General features: G+C 43.3%; 2 protein-coding genes across 3 annotated transcripts; both read left to right on the forward strand.

Moving 5' to 3' along the window:
• The first annotated feature begins 50 nt into the window (after window positions 1-50).
• rpgrip1 (RPGR interacting protein 1) lies at window positions 51-9,457 on the forward strand. The gene is made up of 30 exons (XM_088015950.1): window positions 51-243; window positions 638-691; window positions 763-883; window positions 1,119-1,324; window positions 1,817-1,919; window positions 1,985-2,125; window positions 2,262-2,367; window positions 2,469-2,492; window positions 2,567-2,713; window positions 2,778-2,851; window positions 2,933-3,156; window positions 3,239-3,345; window positions 3,438-3,488; window positions 3,571-3,750; window positions 3,840-3,957; window positions 4,120-4,283; window positions 4,353-4,698; window positions 4,795-4,955; window positions 5,362-5,594; window positions 5,665-5,780; window positions 5,867-6,075; window positions 6,148-6,204; window positions 6,661-6,827; window positions 7,073-7,151; window positions 7,291-7,345; window positions 7,465-7,550; window positions 8,057-8,246; window positions 8,325-8,409; window positions 8,804-8,931; window positions 9,163-9,457. Exons 1-30 carry the CDS (start codon window positions 156-158, stop codon window positions 9,378-9,380), a joined length of 4,038 nt encoding a protein of 1,345 aa, XP_087872076.1. The 5' UTR covers window positions 51-155; the 3' UTR covers window positions 9,381-9,457.
• Window positions 9,458-10,113: 656 nt separating this feature from the next.
• Window positions 10,114-13,168, forward strand: fam113 (family with sequence similarity 113). 2 transcript variants are annotated; one of them, XM_088016195.1, is made up of 9 exons: window positions 10,114-10,420; window positions 10,507-10,579; window positions 10,670-10,749; window positions 10,897-11,129; window positions 11,408-11,558; window positions 11,633-11,867; window positions 11,943-11,987; window positions 12,423-12,620; window positions 12,794-13,168. In XM_088016195.1, the coding sequence occupies exons 1-9, from the start codon at window positions 10,418-10,420 to the stop codon at window positions 12,955-12,957; spliced, it is 1,182 nt and encodes a 393-aa protein (XP_087872321.1). In that variant the 5' UTR covers window positions 10,114-10,417; the 3' UTR covers window positions 12,958-13,168. The 2 variants fall into 2 exon arrangements, with proteins under 2 accessions (XP_087872321.1, XP_014867588.2); XM_015012102.2 differs by having other exon boundaries at window positions 10,115-10,420; window positions 11,940-11,987.
• Window positions 13,169-13,620: the final 452 nt, after the last annotated feature.

Below are 13,620 nucleotides of genomic sequence, written 5' to 3' on the forward strand. Positions count from 1 at the left end.
GAATAATTTCTCTCGTTAATTTGATTCCTTTTGTCAGCTTTTATGGCATGTTTCATCAATATGGGGTGCATAACTCGCTCACAATTAATTTCACAGAAGTCCTTTCACAGGGGGCGAGCTCTCTGATTGGCTGAGGTTGAAGTAGAAAAGGCGTGATGTCGCTAGTGGTGGACGAGACGGCGGGGGACCTTCCGGTGAGGGACGTGGGGCTGATGAGGGGCGGGCTGATGCCCACCGTGCCAGGTTTGTGTTCACACAACACGGAACTGTGTTTTTATGGTTTTATTGCCGTAAAAGGACAGTATTTATGTCAGCAAAAATGCATAATACTTCCTTAAAATTAATCACCCCAACATTCAAATTAAACTCTAGTTTTAATGTAATTTACTGCCCTACCAGTAAGCTAAAATTAGGCTTTTTTTTTTTTTTTTGCAGAAACGTAAACCAGTCATCTGCAACTTTGTGCAGTTAACCCTTTCATAAAAAGGTTTCAAGTTGTTCTCTTCATGCTAAAAGAGCAGATATTTTCCCAGGAATGTGTGTATTAAAGTAGCTTCAAGTTGGGATTTTAGAAAGCTGAAACTGCAAAATTAATTTTCTGTGATTGCACTGTGAGGCTCTCTGTTGGTTTTCCCAGATACACTGCGGGATGTCAGGCCATGGAAGAAGCATCATTCTGCAAAGATGAAAGGTAGAATGACTTTCACAAACATCATCTTGCACATTTTGACTCAAATGATCATGACTCTGCTTTGTGTCCAGCGGACCCCCAGCGGCTGTTTCGGTTTCCCAGAGATCATCTGGAGGACCTGTGTCTCCGGCTGCAGGAGGAGAACAGTGTGCTCAGGCAACACACACGGACACAGGAGCAGAGGCTCCGCAGGTAACACCAGCACTGCTGGAACCACGAGTTTCTAATTTAAATAAAATGTTGGACCATAATAACTACCCTAAAGTAGTTTACTTTGGATGTCATATTATAATGGCAGGCTATAATCATGACCATAGATGTGAAATAGTAATTTCCCATGTGAAATATCGCTGACAGTATTCATGGAGAACTATCTATTTCATTAGCTTTCCCTAAGTCCTCCTTCCATCCTCTTGTCTGACCCCAGGATGTCCACGAAGCTGATGCGTCTTCGTCAGGCCCGTCCCGGCTCCGGTCCTGTCAAGGAGAGGGACATGGAGGATACGATCCAGGAGCTGGAGGCCCGGGTGGCGGTGCTGGAGAGCCAGAAGGAGGTGCTGCAGAATAAACTCGGCATAGCCAAGCAGCACATCCTGGACCTGGGGGCTCGAACGCCTTACAGGTACAGCAAAGGTGAGGTTTAAAGAGCCACTTCCTAAAAATCTGACTCCATTTCTGGCATCATTGTTCAAAGTCATGTCTTTACCACATTATTCATTCATTTACAAATGTCATAGTTTAAAGTTATAACTGCAATCTAAATATTCATAGTTTGGAGCAAAATATTTAGCTTGCTAAATAAATATTTAGTTAAGCTAAATTTTAGTTAGCTAGCCAAACATTTAGCTTGCTAGCTAAATTCTTGGTTTGAGGCTAAATATTTAGCTTGCTAATTAATAGTTTTAAATTGTGAATTTATAAATTACTAACATGATTAAAATATAACTATAAGAAGCGAATCCCCCCACTCTTATGACAGGCTAAATAACATAAATTAATGCTGTTAAATTTTGACTGTGTACATTTACAAATGGCACTCTACGTAAATCTCAATGGCTTTCATGCATATGAGTGGATGTGAACCCTTCAGGACTGTAAGGACGCTCTTCCCCTTCATGTGTTCAGGTAAAAACCTGGACGGAGAGGCCGGAGTCCGGAGGGCGGCGCGGACTGCTCCTGCACGATACGGCCTCACGCTGGAGGAAACCAGAGCAGAAATGGAAAGATTGTAGGTCAAAAAGTATTAAATGTCCTTCTGCTTGTAATCCAACATAAAAATCCGTCCTCATCCAGCAGGTCCAGTATGACCGAACAGGTGAGGATGGCAGAACTGGAGGTGACAGCTCAGGCACTCCGAGAAAGCCTGAAAGACAGGGAGAGAGAGATGGAGGGGACGGTCAGAGAGCTGAGGAAGCAGCAGGCCGACAGACACAGGTAGACGTGAATACGTAAAGAGGCAGCGTCTGAATCACGTTACGTCTTCTAACTGAAAAATAAGGCCGATACCCAAGCCTGTTTTAATCGCAAAAGTGCATTTACTTTGGAGTAAAACTTGTGTTACTTGTGTCAGGATCACAATCAGAGAGAATGTTGACCTGATCCGTCTGCAAAAGCAGCTCTCTGAGAAGAGCACGGCCCTGAGGGTCAGCCAGGAGAAGTTTGCTGACCTGCAGGAGGTGAGACCCTGCTCCTGTCTTCCGTTCATTCTGCACATCATCAGTCTTCCTCATTAACACTCTAATCCTCTCACCGACCTCCTGCACGCGTCTGACTGTAGGCGTACGAGAACCAGCTGGAGGAGGTAAGGGCCTGAGGTACAGTCTGATGAATAAACCAGTGAGTAATGAATAATCCTGCTTCCTGTGTTCGCTGCAGAGTCAGAGGGCGCTGAGGGAGAGTCAGGGAGCTCTGCTGGAGAAGGTGGAGGAGCTGACCGAACAACTGAAGCAGGAGAGACAGAGAGCTCTGACCCAGGAGGGGCAGCTCACCACCATGTCTCTGTCTCTGCAGACCCTGGACAAGGTAACACATCTGGACCATTTGCAATGCTGTCAGGCTGGAACTCATTTGGCTCATTCTCCATCAGCTCCAGGAGAGAATCTCAGACCTGGAGGGAGAGAGGGATCTGATCAAAGACAGCTACGATACTCTACTGAAGAGGTAGGGTCCATAATGGGTCTCTTTTTGTGAATTCTAGGCTCCAAACATATTTATTTTGGTGATTTGTTTTGTGTTTGCCAGCACTTTAACTGCCCAGAACCCCTCTGAGAACCCTGCTGAGACACGGAGGGAGGTGGAGCAGAAGGAGGAGCGGCTGGTGGAGAACATCTTCGGACCGGATCTCCACCACAGACTGGAGGAGATGCTGCAGGAAGAGAGGGAGGAGAGGAGCAGGCTGGAGCTGGAAAAGGAGAAACTCAGGCAAGAGAAGGAGATGCTGGAGGAGCAGAGGAAGCAGGATGAAGGTGAGACCGAAAGCTCATTTAGTTTTCCATTAAATAAAATGTCTGACGCTGCAAAGTGAAAATTGAATTTAATTCCATTTAGAGCTGTCTGTACTGATGAGGGAGAAGAAAGAGCAACTGGAGAAAGAGGTTGGCCAGTACAGAGAAAAGGTTTCTGCTCTTCAGGACAGGCTGGACTCCGTCACTAAGGTCAGAAACGAACAGACGATCCACAGATGTCTTCCTTTCTCTGAGTTTTCCTCCTCTAGTTTAATCTGTCACACACTTCCTCTCCTATCCAGGGGTTTGACTTGAGCGTTGAGGAGCTCAGCGAAACTCTTTTGCAGATCAAGGTTTGTCGTACTTTCTCCCGACACATAACGAAATATAGCTCTTAAGATCTCATAACAGGTTTTATTTTTTTCCCAACCGCAGGCCTTCAGGATGCAGCAGGAGAGCAGGGAGGCTCTGGGCTTCCTGGTGCCTGACGGCGGCGTGGACGATTCGTCCCGTGAGCTGGTCAACATCCAGGCGTCGCATGCAGAGACGGTGCTGGAGCTGCAGAAAACCAGAAACCTGCTGCTGCTGGAGCACAAGATCACCAAAGACCTGCAGGTACACGCACAGCGTTAAATGCACACACACACACACACACAAAAATAAAAAAACGACTGAGAAATTTAGAGATATATTTCGTCTCCAAGGAAGAGTTAAACATGATCAACCAGAAGGTGGAGAGAGAGAGGGAGGAGGGCAGGAGGAGGACGATGGAGAAAGATAAGCTTCTGTCAAAGAGAGCTCTGCAGATCAACACGCTGCAAGGTAGGGCAGCGTTCACAGCACAGTTCAAGCATTTTTAAACAAATGTTTAGTTTTACCGAACATTTGCTCCTCTGGTGTTGCTAAAAAACAAAATAAATGCGTAGAAATGTGTTCAAAATGCTCTGTTTTAAAATGTTTTTCTGGTCCCATGTGAATCCAAAGCCCAGTTGAAAGAGCTGGCCTACAGCCCCAGGAACTACAAGCGGACCATCCCGGTACAGTACACCTGGCCGGCTGGAGATCAGGAGGCGGTTCAGCCCATCGAGGACGACCTCTGCTTCTCTCAGCTGAAATCTGGGGAGTCACTGTTGGAGATCCACCTTAAGGTAGAATCCTCTGAGCGTTATTTCAGAAAACACGATCCTACACTGACGGTTGTTTTTGCCCCACACCAGACGGCCACCTTCACCCCGGCGGGGCTCCGCACCCTGAGCGACCTCCACCCGGGGGCGGGCCAGCATGAGGACATTGTGACCTTCTGCACCTACTGCCTGCTGGACTTCGAGATGCACTCCACCCCTCTGGTGTCAGGCAGCCAGCCGAACTACGGCTTCACGTCCCGGTACGCGCTGACGGTCCGGGATCTGGGTCGGCTGGGAGGTCAGGGGTCGAGAGTGCGGCTGGAGCTCCACCAGGCGCTGGGAGGGGTCCGGTTTGTCACCCACGGAAGCGGCAGCATGTCACTCATGGGCGCCACGGAGAGGAGAGGAGAACGAATCTCCGGCAGCGTCAGCATCGCAGGTGGACAACGATTCAGCAGCTGATGCTCTCTTCCCATCTCCTTCCATCTTCTGTCTCTTGAACCTGTTTGTTTGTTTTTTTGTTTTGTTTTTTAAGGAAATGAGGGTGAAATAATCGGCGTTGTGGATTTCTGGGTGCGCCTCTTCCCTCCTGCTGAACCCGTCCACACGGGGACGGAGATCGGAGCGGAAAGGAGGACAGCGACACACAGGAGTCCGGCTCAGATCCCACTAGGCTGGCAAGATGGCGGCCAAGAGGTGAGATCAGGCATCTGACGTAACTTTCAAAGAGTCAACGCTCTCATTTGGTTCAGTTGTTTCAGCAGCATCAACAGCCTGTTTAAAGTCCACTTTGCAGCATCTCAACTGAACTTTGACTAGGCCACTCCAACATCCGTTATTTTTGTTGTTGTTGTTTTCTTAGCCATTCAGAGATCAACTTGGTGGTTTGCTGTCTTGTTATGAATCACCAACTCTGACCTTAACTAAGACTGCCACTTTTTTCTTAATAAATAAAACATATTATTTGAAAGCTGTGTCTTGTATTCTTACTTAGGTTGTGTCTGTCTACAGTTAAAATTTCTTTGAAATCTAAAGCATAAAGTGTTTAGGTGAGGATTTTTAGGCTCTGGTGATTTTTACCCCTTAATGTCTTCCACACCAGGAGCTCCATGACTATGGCGGCGGGATCCCCAATGAGCTGGTGGTGACGCTGGAGCGCTGCGTCGGCCTCAACGCCCGCTGGCCGGGGCTCCTGCCAGACGCCTACCTGACGTACCGGCTGTACGACCTGCCGCCTCACGTCTCTCAAACGGTTCAGTGCGCCGTCGATCCGGTGTTCAACGACGTCACCAGCTTCCCTCTGGCAGCAACGGCCGACGTTCTGCACTACCTCAGGTACGCCGGCTCTCAATCAGTGAAATGGTTCAGGTGTTTGAGACAATAATAGCCGGTTTCTGCTTGCCAGGTCCAGCAGCTTGTGGGTGTACGTGTTTGATGACAGCGATGAGCAGATACCGCCAGCCTACCTGGCCAAGACGCCGATCCCTCTGAGAGCGCTGGCGACAGGCAGAGAGATCAGAGGCGAGGCTGCGAGGAAATTAACACTGATGGAAGGAGAATTATTACTAAAAGCTAATGTATATATATTTTATCCCGTGTTTTGTCAGGTGACTATGTTCTAAGAGATCCCGCTGGTGGACCTCGGGGAATGGTCAGAGTCATGCTGAAGTGGAAGTATCCGTTCCAGCCGCCATTGGACGGCCTTCGGGGTGGATGGGAGGCGGACGATCCTCACAGGGTGATGAAAAGCAGTCAGAGGGACAAGAGGAGGAGCGAGGAAACGTCACAGAGGCCGACGGCCAAGCAGAGAGCAAAGGTGATGTGATTTCTCTGCTTGGGTCAAAACTAATTCAAATGAAGAGCTGAACTTGTTTCTCTGCTTTTACAGACTCAGGATCTGAAGCCCAAAGAAACTAAAGCTGTGCAGAAAGAGGCAACGGCTTGGGTAAGAAATCCAGATGATTTAAAGTCCCATAAAGAGAAAGTATTTTATCTTTGTAGGTATGATTGAATAAAAAAAATATCTGTTTGTATTGGTTCCAAAATTATTTACACCTAACATAAAATGTTAAAAAACACATAGCATGTTGTCACCTTCCTACAATAACGGTCTAAATCTTTTTTTTTTTTGCAAATCATAATTTTGGCAACAACAACAACAAAAAAATCAAAATTTAATTGACAGGACCTGGCTGCTATTTCATGAAAACATCTAAAGAATCAATAGTTTTTGACGCACAGGTTTACCATTAAGGCTTTGTTTTTAACCAGTCAATACGCCAGAAATCTGCTGTCTGTTTCTGCACACTAGAGGCGGATATCAGACATAATTAAAATGTAGCAAAGACAATACTTTTTTGTTTTGCTTAAACAAATTACTTGTTTATTTTCCTACTTACAGCCCCAGCCTTCACCTGTCAAACAGAAAAGCTCACAGGATCTGCGATCAGCGCGAGTCGTGTCTGTAAAACCGCCATCAGCAGACCGCAAGAGATCCACCAAGAGGTCCTCTGAAGCGAGGTCGCCTAACTTGACCCCTGAACCAAGACTGACGACCCCGTCCCACAGGTAAGAGAAACATTTACTATGTAAAAAAAAAACACTTCTACTTATAATACAGACTCTAAAACAATTCAAATAGATGAGCAGGGTGAAAAAATGCCTTCCAGAACTAACAGCTACAAAACTGCTAACAGGTCTGCATAAATGCAACTTAGTAAAAAATAAAAATAAAAAAACATTAATTGTTGCTGTTGAAAAAATAATGTGCAGCATTTTTTTTCCACATATAATGAGACTTATTTCTGTTTAAGATCTCCGGCTGGGTCTTCCTCCAGACGATCAGCTGCAGCTCCATCGAGGGGAAGCTCTGCTACTGATGCAGGGACCCAGGTCAGCTCACTCACTCTGAAAACAACATGCCGGTCCGTTCTTTCCATGCTAAATTAGATAGTCAGTGTAACCTAGAACTAAATGGCACAAATTGTGAATATCCTGGATTGTATCCTGAAGTTTCAGCTTTTTGTTCCAGGGTCTTCCCTCTGTGAGTCAGGTGTCTGAGTCTGAAGAAGAGAAGAGTGCCAGCGGTAATTCGGTTTTTACTTTATATCATTTAAAGACTTACTCGACCATTTAATTAAATATGGAGAAAAGAAATTCAGCTTTTTCTGACTATCTTGAACGTTTTTGTCTTTCTCTCCTACAGAGGATGGTGACGCTCCTGAATCCCCAGAATCCACTTCTTCACAGAGCGACATAATAATCATACCACCACAACGGAAAATGAGGAGGGTACGGACTATTTGGGACTGAAAAACCAGCAAATTGTTGGAACAGGGTTGACATTGTGATGAGAACTGTGCAAAACTGTTTAGTCAATCAGGACTTCTTCATATTTTGTTTCTGAGGAGCCAGAGTTTCTGGAAATCTTTTAAAAGGAATCTTTATGAATATTTACACAGCATTTCCTTGTTATTGTGCTTGAGTGATTTTTACTATAATTGAATCTGTGAAAAATACCAAAGACCTGTTTGTCTATATTTCTTTATTTCTCATGTTACTACATAAAAATAGGGTTTTCTTGCAGAGTTGGCTTCGTTGGGAAGTGGGTGTGCATTTATTTTTGTTTTGCGCACAACCAGTTATGTCAAGATATGATTTATGTATATTGTAACTCATACTTGGCTCTAAAAACTATCGTTTAAAACCACTTCACAAGATTACAAGAAAGTCTGGCTTTGTAGCGTTGGCATGTAGAGAAATAATAGGTGGGATTTAAAGATGCTGCTGTTTTCCAGGGAGACAAGCTCAGGGTCGAGATCCTGTCCCTGACGTTTGAGCCGTCGTCTCGTGTGGCGCTCGACCGCTCCGTGCAGCGAGTTTACGTGGAGTACCGGCTCCTGGGCGTCGCCATGGAGACGACGGAAACTCCCATGTCCCTCCGTAAACCTGTGAAAGGGGAGGAGATTCACTACAACTTCACGCGAGGTGCCTGAAGTTTGGTGTTTCTGTGTGTAAAATGCATTCGGGACGGAGATCATACTGACTGGTTTTTGTCTCTCCCAGTGATTTATGTGGACGGCTCCCAGTCAGCTCCACTCAGGCAGTATCTTTACACAATGTTGGAGGGGACAGACCCCAACCGGGGCAGGTGGGTGGCCTAGAGACTTGCATCAGTTCATGAAAGTCATGTTACGTATAGGTTTTTTTTTGTAACTCTTCTTTTCTGTGATTGATTGCTTACGCACCAAACATCTGCAGTGACTCTGATGATAAAAATTTGAATTTACTGAGGAGTTTCTCTAATCCAAACATTCAGGTGTATTTATACTCTTGGATATTGTGTGCACCAAAATCGTCTTACCAGAACAATGGTCATTTTAATTGGTCCATGACAAGGAACCCTCTGGAGCATAGCCCGTTCATTTTTAAATGGACCATGTTCAAAAACCATTGCAGAACATTAATGTTAGTTTACTTCGTCAGAAGTATTTTTTGGTGTGTTTTTAATCGTCCTGTCGGACAACGTTTGTTTGTAACGGCAGGTTAAAGTTCACAGTGGTCAGTGAGCCGATGGACGACGAAGAGGAGTGTGTGGATGTTGGACATGCTTTCCTGGACCTACAGGAACTGCTGCTCACAGGAAACGATGTGTTCGAACAACAGATTGACAGTAAGTGTTGTAGCTCTGAGGTAAATGTTACCGTAGTAAAGTTTCACCTTTCTGTTAACTAGCTCAGGGGATAAATTGTACGGTCCTACTGAGAGATAAGACGAATGTTAATGCAAAAAAAATTTGAATTAGGAAACAAAAGAAAAATCCTAATTTAGGTAGAGGTGTTCTACATTTTCTAAATAACCTAAAACTTTCAATATGTCTAATTTTTCTTTCACCTTTCTGCAGTTTTGAGTGTGGACGAAGACAGGGAGGTCATAGGGAGTCTAAAAGTGTCCCTGGAGGCGGCAAAAGCACTGAAAGGGATATACCAGGAGTTTCACCAGAGAGGTAAAAGTAAGACAACAAGCAACGCAGAAGAAGACGAAGAAGAGGAGGAGGAAAAGAAAGAAGATCAGATTCAAGTACTAGATTATGAAGATGAAGATGATAATGTCTTCCACTGAGGAAAAAAAAAATAAACTGTCTATATCACATTTAAAAATATGATAAACAATTAAATAAAAATACTACTTTGAAAAAAGAGAGGCTGTTTTTCATTTTATTTAAGGTTCTAATTTGTTTTCTATTTAGTACCTGATGTCGTCTTGATGTTTCTTTCACTCATTCTGTCATTGTGTGTGCACAGTGGCATATCCTATTTTATGTTATTTAGATTTTAAATCTGCCAGAAGTTGGATTCATTCAACTTGACTTCACTCAATATTTTACATACTTGGTTCTGATCACAACTTAATGCTCTAAAAGAAAGTCATAATTCAACACACACTGATAATGAAAACAAAATACGTCTCCATAATATATAAGATGTAGATCAAGTGGAGGTAGTCAGGTACTCCCTGACTTGACGTAAGAAAAACTTTTTGTTTCTAAAAAATAAATCTAATTTGAGTTTCAAGTCATAAACCTCATTGTTTGTGTACATAAATTTCAAAAAGTTTGAAAAAAAAAATTGTTGTTAGTTGCATTTGTGTGTCCACAAGAAAGTGTGAGTAAAAATTTGACAACAGAATATGACTTTTGGAAACCAGTTAATTTAAATACGTGTGACAGAGTTTTGTTAAGTTTATAAATTAGTATTTGACGCACATTTTAGGTGAACTATTTCGGATGTAATTTTAGTTTATTTTTGAAGTGATACAGAGGCTCGCTGTATGAAGAGAAATATCCGACCGTCATTAAAGGCCTCATCCTATCAGCGTCACCTGTGTCTGTAGAACTAACGGCAGCCACGTTCGAACAATTATGCTAACTTTTTAAAAGCTTACACGGCGATGTGGTTGTTTGGGTGTTTTGCGTTTTAAAAGTGGGTTTAAGCTTTAAAAAAGGAGTTTTTCGTGGGTTCAATGGTTTAGGAGGGGAAAAGGTTTGGAAATAAATAGCTTTTTAGTTAACGGCTAACATTCAGAAAGTGACGTCGGTCGTGAATTTAGGAAAGCTTGGTAGTTTTAAACCTAACTCAGTTTGAAAATATCAAAACACAATGGTAAGTATATTTTTGCATCTTTACTTCATTATATATATATATATATATATATATATATATATATAATAAATTCTTTTAATTGCCAGAAAGAGACGGCGACCCACCAGCAGGCCCGCCTGCTCCTCCATAACAAGTTTATCGTTATTTTGGGAGACTCCAGTGAGCAATTTCTCCCTTCCTTGTTATATCTAAATATATTTTTTACCCTCTGTTTATTTTCTGTAATTTATTGAACATATTTCCATTCAGTTCAGCGGTCTGTGTATAAGGATCTTGTGGTACTTGTTCAAAAGGACAGATACCTCACTTTAAGACAGCTGAAGAGCAAGGTAAGCGGCATGTGGACATAATTTACAAAAATGGGAGATATTAAAATGTATCATCAGATATTCATCTGCTAATAAATGAAACCTGATATTTCTGTGACGTCTTTTAAAGTTATCAGCTCTGTTAATCGTGACATTTTGTCCCTGCAGGGTGAGATGAGCTTCGAGCTGGACTGCTTGGTGGAAGGAGGCTGTCTGAATCGGATGAATAACGGGACGGAGTACACGGAGGTCCGTCAGTATCAGTCGGACCACCACTTGATCCGCTTCTACTTTGTGACCCGCATCTTCTCAAGATATATGCAGAGCATCATCGAGGACTTCCGTCACGGCTTGAAACCAGACGTGGTCATTGTGAACTCTTGTGTCTGGGATATTTCAAGGTGGGTACAAGAAGTACTGATATCATGTCTTTAACAAAGTTTAAATATTGGTCCAAAAAGTTGGGGTCAAGAATATGTGTCATGGTTTAGCATGAGGTCCGAAATGAACCTGAATGCAAAAAAATGCTAATCAGAAAGCATTTGCATTTTAGAAATGCAACGTGTTGGCCAGTACATTTATAATGCCCAGTACTTACCATAATGATTATTATGCTTTTGATCCTAATCTTTGTGCTGTAATTGGTTAGGCCTGTTATGTTTGTATTATATTTATTTAGATACAATCCCAAGTGGGTCGATGACTACAAGGCGAACCTTAAGAGGTTCTTTGGTGAGCTGAAGAGTTCCCTACCAGAGGAAACGCTGATTATCTGGAACCTCACCATGCCCTTAGGAGAAAGGATCAAAGGTGGCTTTCTGGTGCCTGAGGTGAGTTAAGTTTAGCTTTTTATCTTGATATTTTCAGCTGAAAGGAAAAGTGCATGATTTTTCTGTGACCACAGATTGAGCACAAAGCTCCTCAGCTGCGTTACGATGTGATCGAAGCCAACTTCTACGGTGGGACTCTGGCCGACAACTACGAGATAGACGTGTTGGACCTCCACTTTCAGTTCCGCTTCTCATTACAACATCGAACCAAAGACGGCGTCCACTGGAACGCTATCGCCCACCGCAGGATCACCGCTCTTCTGTTACGGCACATTGCACAAGCCTGGGGTGTGATGCTGACTGCTGATGGTAAGAGTGGCTTCATAAACACACATGCATCTTTTATTTAAGAATGAAAACGTGCATCTGCTTTGTTTTCAGAAGTTCCTGAGCAGAAGTCAATCTACGACTGTTCTACAAAATTTGCAGGTAAGACATGATGGTGATTCCTGTGGTTTATTCAGACTGGAAAAGAAGGGAAATTAAAGATTTTACAGGCCTGGAAATCAGTGGCATATGATTTCAGACTACTGGTATTGTACAGATTCTCATGCAGGGAGTTCCTGGGTTCCATAGATGATGGCTTTGTATTTTTTTGTAGTATTTTTGGATTAGCACAGAGGAGATTAGTTCTTCAGGGATGGACGTTAAAGGTCATCCTGGCATTTCCAAAATAAAACTCTAAACTGCATATTTTAGAAAAGTTGAAGTGCACCTGATGGAAGACGTCTATCTTAATGATCATATTTGTTTCTTTGATGCTAAAACAAGAGTATTTTTAAATGAAGCTTCTGCACTTCCTTGTTCCACTTTAAGTAATTTTCTTTCACCTCTTTGTCTCACCCCTCTTTCCTCTCCAAACAGCTGCTGTGAATTCAGACAGCTTTAGAGAGGAGTTCACCTCCGATTCTTTGTCTGGTGCCTTCTTGAGCTTTGAAGACAAGAGAGAGCCAATGCCACATCGCCACGAAAACGCAGAGAACTTCCAACCTGCCGTCCAGCCGCAGCGGCCCCGGCCACGCCGCAGACCTCAGCAGAAACATTATGTACCGCCCAGACATCGTAAGTGTGTGCACTGCTTCAGACTTGGCATTTAAAGCCTCATCGTGTTTCTAGGTGAAGGTACCATTGGTGATCTGTACAAGGTGTCTGCATTACCCTTCCAGCTCACTCCATACCTAAATGTATCAGTTTAAAAAATATTGGGTCTAAAATTCAGTCTGAACATCTTACAGGTGTTGACGACGTGCTTCCCTCCTCCTCCTCCTACTTTGAGCCCTATGAAGATTACCACCAGCCTCTCAATCATCAGTTTGTGATGAGGAGCCATCACAGCAGGCCTCACTATGCCCCCTACACCCATCACAAACCAGGTCACCGTCCCTTTCATGGATACTGACATGGATCCAAGAAAGGGAGAGAACAAAGCGTTGTTCTCTACCATAGACAGCCGTTTTGTAATTGTGTACTCTGGGTTTTTAGTTTTTTCACCAAGAGCCAAGCATTTTAATATTTGCTTGTAAGTTTTTAGTTTGAGTTGGTTTTCCATTAAATTTCAAGACTGTATTGTTTGAGTTTAAAAAAAATAAATAAAAATTCTCACTACATAATGGTGTTTTGTTCCTGATAAAACAATACAAGTTGTTTTTAGGCTGCCTTGTTCTCACACCTTCCATCTTTGACTCTAGGTTTCCTGCAGTGTTGAAATAATGGCTGTTCTTGCACCACTATTTAACCAATTTACTGATATGATTGTCGATTTCAAATGGCTTTGTCAAGTCAGAGGACTCCAAAGTGCCTTACATTTCATTATCTTCAAATGTTAAATATTTTCAGTCTTTCCTCATGTCATGTTAGGAGTGCATCAGTTCTTGCAAAACAAAATTCTCACTGTTACTTCAGTTGGGCTTCCCCCTCCCTCAAAGTGATTATTCTGGTCAAACACCTTAGTTTCATGACGCCACAGAACATGTTTCCATTTGGATTAAAAGCTTGACAATGTTGGTATGCCATTAATTCTAAGCCATTACCATCAACCAGGCAGAAAAACTATTAAAGGCTG

This window comes from Poecilia mexicana, unplaced genomic scaffold (assembly GCF_051168715.1).
Source record: "Poecilia mexicana isolate PSO_F unplaced genomic scaffold, ASM5116871v1 scaffold_18, whole genome shotgun sequence".
Lineage (NCBI taxonomy): Eukaryota > Metazoa > Chordata > Actinopteri > Cyprinodontiformes > Poeciliidae > Poecilia > Poecilia mexicana.